This window comes from Tachysurus vachellii, chromosome 9 (assembly GCF_030014155.1).
Source record: "Tachysurus vachellii isolate PV-2020 chromosome 9, HZAU_Pvac_v1, whole genome shotgun sequence".
Lineage (NCBI taxonomy): Eukaryota > Metazoa > Chordata > Actinopteri > Siluriformes > Bagridae > Tachysurus > Tachysurus vachellii.
In genome coordinates this window covers 6687270-6691764 of record NC_083468.1, presented here as the reverse complement: position 1 = coordinate 6691764, position 4495 = coordinate 6687270, and the positions used below count along the sequence as shown (strand labels likewise).

Sequence of the window (4495 nt, the reverse complement as noted above, 5' to 3'; positions counted from 1 at the left end):
CCTTGAAAGAAACTAGACTGAAAAAAGATCCCATCCTCTTCCAGGTGATGCTGGATAGTGAGATTATAGATCATTACAGCATACAGGAGTAGAAGAGTAAAGTCTGCCGCTACTAATTGTTTTCTCAGGAGGTTTGGTAGGAGCATATAATCCTAGGAGTCTTTATAATTACAGCATTATACATGTTTAATAAGACATTTTTGGACTTCAAACTGTTGCACACTTAAAAGAGACAAACAAATTGCCTTATACTTCATATACTTCATTTTCTTACATCAGTGCCATATTTAGACAGTGCTGCATTGGCTAGCTGTCTGATCTTCTCCCGGTACATCTGCGCTGCACGGCTGTTGTATTTTGCATTGGTGTCGTTGGTAGTGCAGCCATGCTGACGGAAAAAAGCCATCTTCATCCAGACGTTGTGAGGAAAGACCAAAAAAAAGAGCATGTTTCAATTGATGTGCATGAAGGTGTATGTGGATTAGTGAAGGATGAATAAAGGAACGTGGCATTACCGCATTGCCATTTCCTCCAACCTGCATACATCTCAGCTGAAACCAGCTCCAGTTGGAGTCCAACTCGGTGGATCTGGAAATAATACAAAGACACAGGTGTCAGTAAATGCTGGTGTTTTTTTGTGCATTTACAATCGGGGTCAGGAGTTCGATTGTGAAAAAGGAAATAAATAATCATTCAAATTCTGTACAACTCTATGTATAGAGACCTTTAGAGACCTAATTTTTACAAATCTTATAAAAGTGATGTTCTAAAAATATGCAGCAGTATTTACCTGTAAATATTCGAGATCTATACATCCCTTTATATGTATGATTTGAGGCGAAGGACTTTGAGACAACACTGGAATGGAACCGTAAACAGCCTGTCTTTTAATCCATACAGCCCTTCTTTAGTTCTGTAGGGTCCAGTAACTCACTACCACTTGTAAAATATATGCATAACAGCAGCATAATAACGCACACACTCATCTATTAATCCCTGCTGAACAAAACATTAGGAAATTACATTTCTGTTTGCCAAAAAATATGGAAAACAATATGCAGCACAAATAATATCCAAAATATACCGAAGCAATTACTGAAATACACCGATTACATGACAGAAACAATGTAGTACAGCAAACACTATTCAGCCTTCTACAGCGTGTCTAATTGATAGTCACAAATCTATAATTCCACTAATAATTACTGTGCTGCGTTACAAAGCGAGTAGAAATAGTCACGAATCATGGCCTTTGTCCTAGAATAATGATTCAAATATGATGACAGCAATTTGGTTGGTCTAATAAACAAAATAACTGATCAGCTCAAATAAATGTGATTAAGCAGAGAGAGAGAGAGAGAGAGAGAGAGAGAGAAAGAGCTGCCTAAAATATTCACATATGATCTACTGTTTCTATAAATATTAGCGCCATGGTAAAGAAAGACACTGTTCTGCATCCAGCAACAATCCTTTTTGTTACTGTTCCCTTTACACAAATGTTCAAGTATTTCAGGTAGAGCATCACAATTCACAAAAACAAGCAACTCACAATAACAGCTGATGCAAGAAATCTCAACTCTATGCTTTTCATTTCTCTCACAGAATTACTAACTCTGACTGGTCAGAAGCTAATGATCGCTGTAAGGCCGATGCGCCACGTAAGCAAAGATTTTAGACAATTGTCAAAATCATCTACACAGAAATTTAAGCCATGTGCTGTTATTAAAAAAATAGAAAAGAGGAAGTGATGTCAAGGAACCTGACATGAAGCGAAGGAGTCGTTTCCGATAAAAGCACATCACAAAGTGTTTTATTCATCATACACCACAACAATATGCCAATTATTATATTCATTATACATTTTGAAATAAGGCATACTTTTTATTTTTAAAAATTGGTTTGTTTGTGGAGCCTCTGAATTCATATAATCTTTTTTTTTCTTACTAAAGACTTTTTCATTTTTTTTTTATTATATAGTACGTGTTTAAAGAAAGAATCTTTTTTTTTTTTTTTTTTAAACTACATGCACTGAGACAAATTATTCTCAGATTATTGAACAGGCTTCATTCACACAGGATACACAGAGGTTAAACAAGTTGATTCACACTCGAGTCCCTCTAAACTACACCATCTAAACCCAGTCTAACGGACAGATACAAACCTAATGAAGCTCAGGTGGACGCCCAGAGAACGATGAATCCCTGAGCAGTCGATGCAAAGGAAAACCCCGTGAGAAATACTCGCCCAGCTTGGGTTCTTAGCAGCGCAGTCAAAACAGGCCTGTTGGAAAAGATACAGAAGATTAAAAGAGGAGCAGGACACAGGAAATCACTCACACACACTCACACACACACACACACACACACACACACACCCCATAGGCAAACTTTGCATTCAGTGTAACATTCATATGTCTCTCAGTAAGACACTGATGTGTCACTAAAATTTTTGATATAAAATCTATAATAGTATAATCTATTAGATTATAATGTTTAATTCCTTCTAAGTATTTTTTATACAAAAAATATTTTTTTAATATATAAAACAGTTAACACAAGTGTTTACTTTTTTTATTGCAACACTTTGGAAGAATTGAGCAACCCACATACTGTACAACATACAAAGGCAGAAATGTCTAAGATTCACGACCTGTGGTATAAACAATAACTTACCTGAAACCTCCCTGTATGTGGTATATAGATCTGATATACAATAAGTCTTAAAGCACCAATATACGAATTTTTAAATGCTGTAAACAAAAAATAGACCTAAAATGCTAACGTTGGCGAATAAGCGATGACAATGTCGCTCTTGTCAGACTTGCGTCTTTATTTTAAATATATAACTAAGTCGTTTTACCTGTGCCAGCTCGGGTATTTCAGCAGCTTTATCTCTGTGTGTGATGAAACTGTTATACGTGGCTAATGGAAAACTTGACTGAAGCTCCAGGCTAACAGGCTAAACGGATAACTAGCTGATAGCAAACAGGATAAACAGCTGTAGCGGTTGAACAGTTGAATTAACACAAAATATTAGCGTTCAGCTGATTTAATAAGTAAATTTGATATCCATGAACCCACACACAGAGTTATAAAGTCTATGCTGTCTAAAACAGGAAGAAAAGCTTCCTGTTACCGCCGTTAATGCTAACTAAGCTGCTATGCTAATGCTAACTTAGCTGCTATGCTAAAAAAAAAAAAAAAACTGCTATTATATGCTAATGCTTATGCTATTACTAACTATAATGCTATGCTAATGCTAACTATAATGCTATGCTATGCTAATGCTAACTCAGCTGTATCCGAGTTAAAGGCCCGAATCAAAAACCGGCTTAGAGACGAGCGGAAAATGACACGTAATCACACAACGTCGAAATGGTCAACATTCACACAACGGCAAATAAACACCGCAGAGACCGAGCTGTGAAACCGTGTTTACCGCCTTCTGTGTTTACCTTGTTGGTGGAAATCGAGCGAAGTCTTTTAAAAACTGTAAGAATTTCAGTCTTGTTCGGTTCAGACGCCATCTTGCCAGCTTAGCAGTGTGAAGCGAGATACAGAGAGAGACACTCACTCCTGTACTGCGAAATAATTTTGACTCCCAAAATAAAAGCATCATATCGTGTCTCTAAAATGTTATTATTATTATTATTATTATTATTATTATTATTAAGGTTTTGATATTAAGATAATCTACTTTTTCACAATATAATGCATAGTGCTAGTAGGTGTAAGTTTATTAGTTACATTCTTCCACTTGAGTAAACTTCAAATGAACAATCACTACTTACCTTATAGCCTACTGCATGCAACACTGCTACAATGGTGTGACTATACATGTTCATTTAAACGTTTAAATTATATTGGTTTATTAAATATGATACACAAAGCAATTTGCAGGTGGAAGCAAATCACAAATTTGAGAACATAACGTGAAAGTTAGATAGTTGAGGTGCCAAAGACTGTTCAATCTTTTATTTATTCTTTTCCCGCAAAACATTTGCAACATTAAATAAGTAAAGTCACATAAACCAAAAAAACCCCACAAAGTTTGACTTTAAGGCTGAACTGCCAACCTAACTGGTGACATCCTTCCAGGACTGTCAGCTGAGTTAACCATTTAAAAGTGTTTAGTGTCCCTCAACTTGTCCATGACTGACGTCTCTGTTTATCACTTAGGAATCTACAAACAGATTCAGATTCAGATTATTTTTATTCAATGCCATGTCAGCAATCAAAAGCTATTTTCATGGCAAAAATTCAATTACAAAAACACAAATATCATATAAATACAATAAAAACAAAACAAATATAAACAGCAAGTCATATTATATATTTTTTTAATTAACATAAGATAAAAAAAAAAAATCCAAACCCTTTTCAGACATAATGTCATTAAATATATCTTTAAGTGAAGTAACTTGATAAAAGATCATTCTGCTTGTGTTAAGTCCAGGACAATCTTTTTAATGTCCTTATTAAGAGCTTCGGAATCT

The 4495-nt window shown here is 35.2% G+C and overlaps 1 protein-coding gene across 2 annotated transcripts in view; it reads right to left on the bottom strand.

The window, feature by feature from the left end:
- arfgap2 (ADP-ribosylation factor GTPase activating protein 2) overlaps positions 1-3603 on the bottom strand; it is a 16620-nt gene extending 13017 nt beyond the window's left edge. For both annotated transcript variants that reach the window (XM_060877496.1, XM_060877497.1), the window contains exons 1-4: positions 3455-3603; positions 2162-2280; positions 516-588; positions 275-406 (exon numbers count right to left, since the gene is read on the bottom strand). In XM_060877496.1, coding sequence (XP_060733479.1) covers positions 275-406; positions 516-588; positions 2162-2280; positions 3455-3526 — 396 coding nt within the window. In that variant the 5' untranslated portion in view covers positions 3527-3603. The remainder of the gene's footprint in view (positions 1-274; positions 407-515; positions 589-2161; positions 2281-3454) is intronic.
- Positions 3604-4495: the final 892 nt, after the last annotated feature.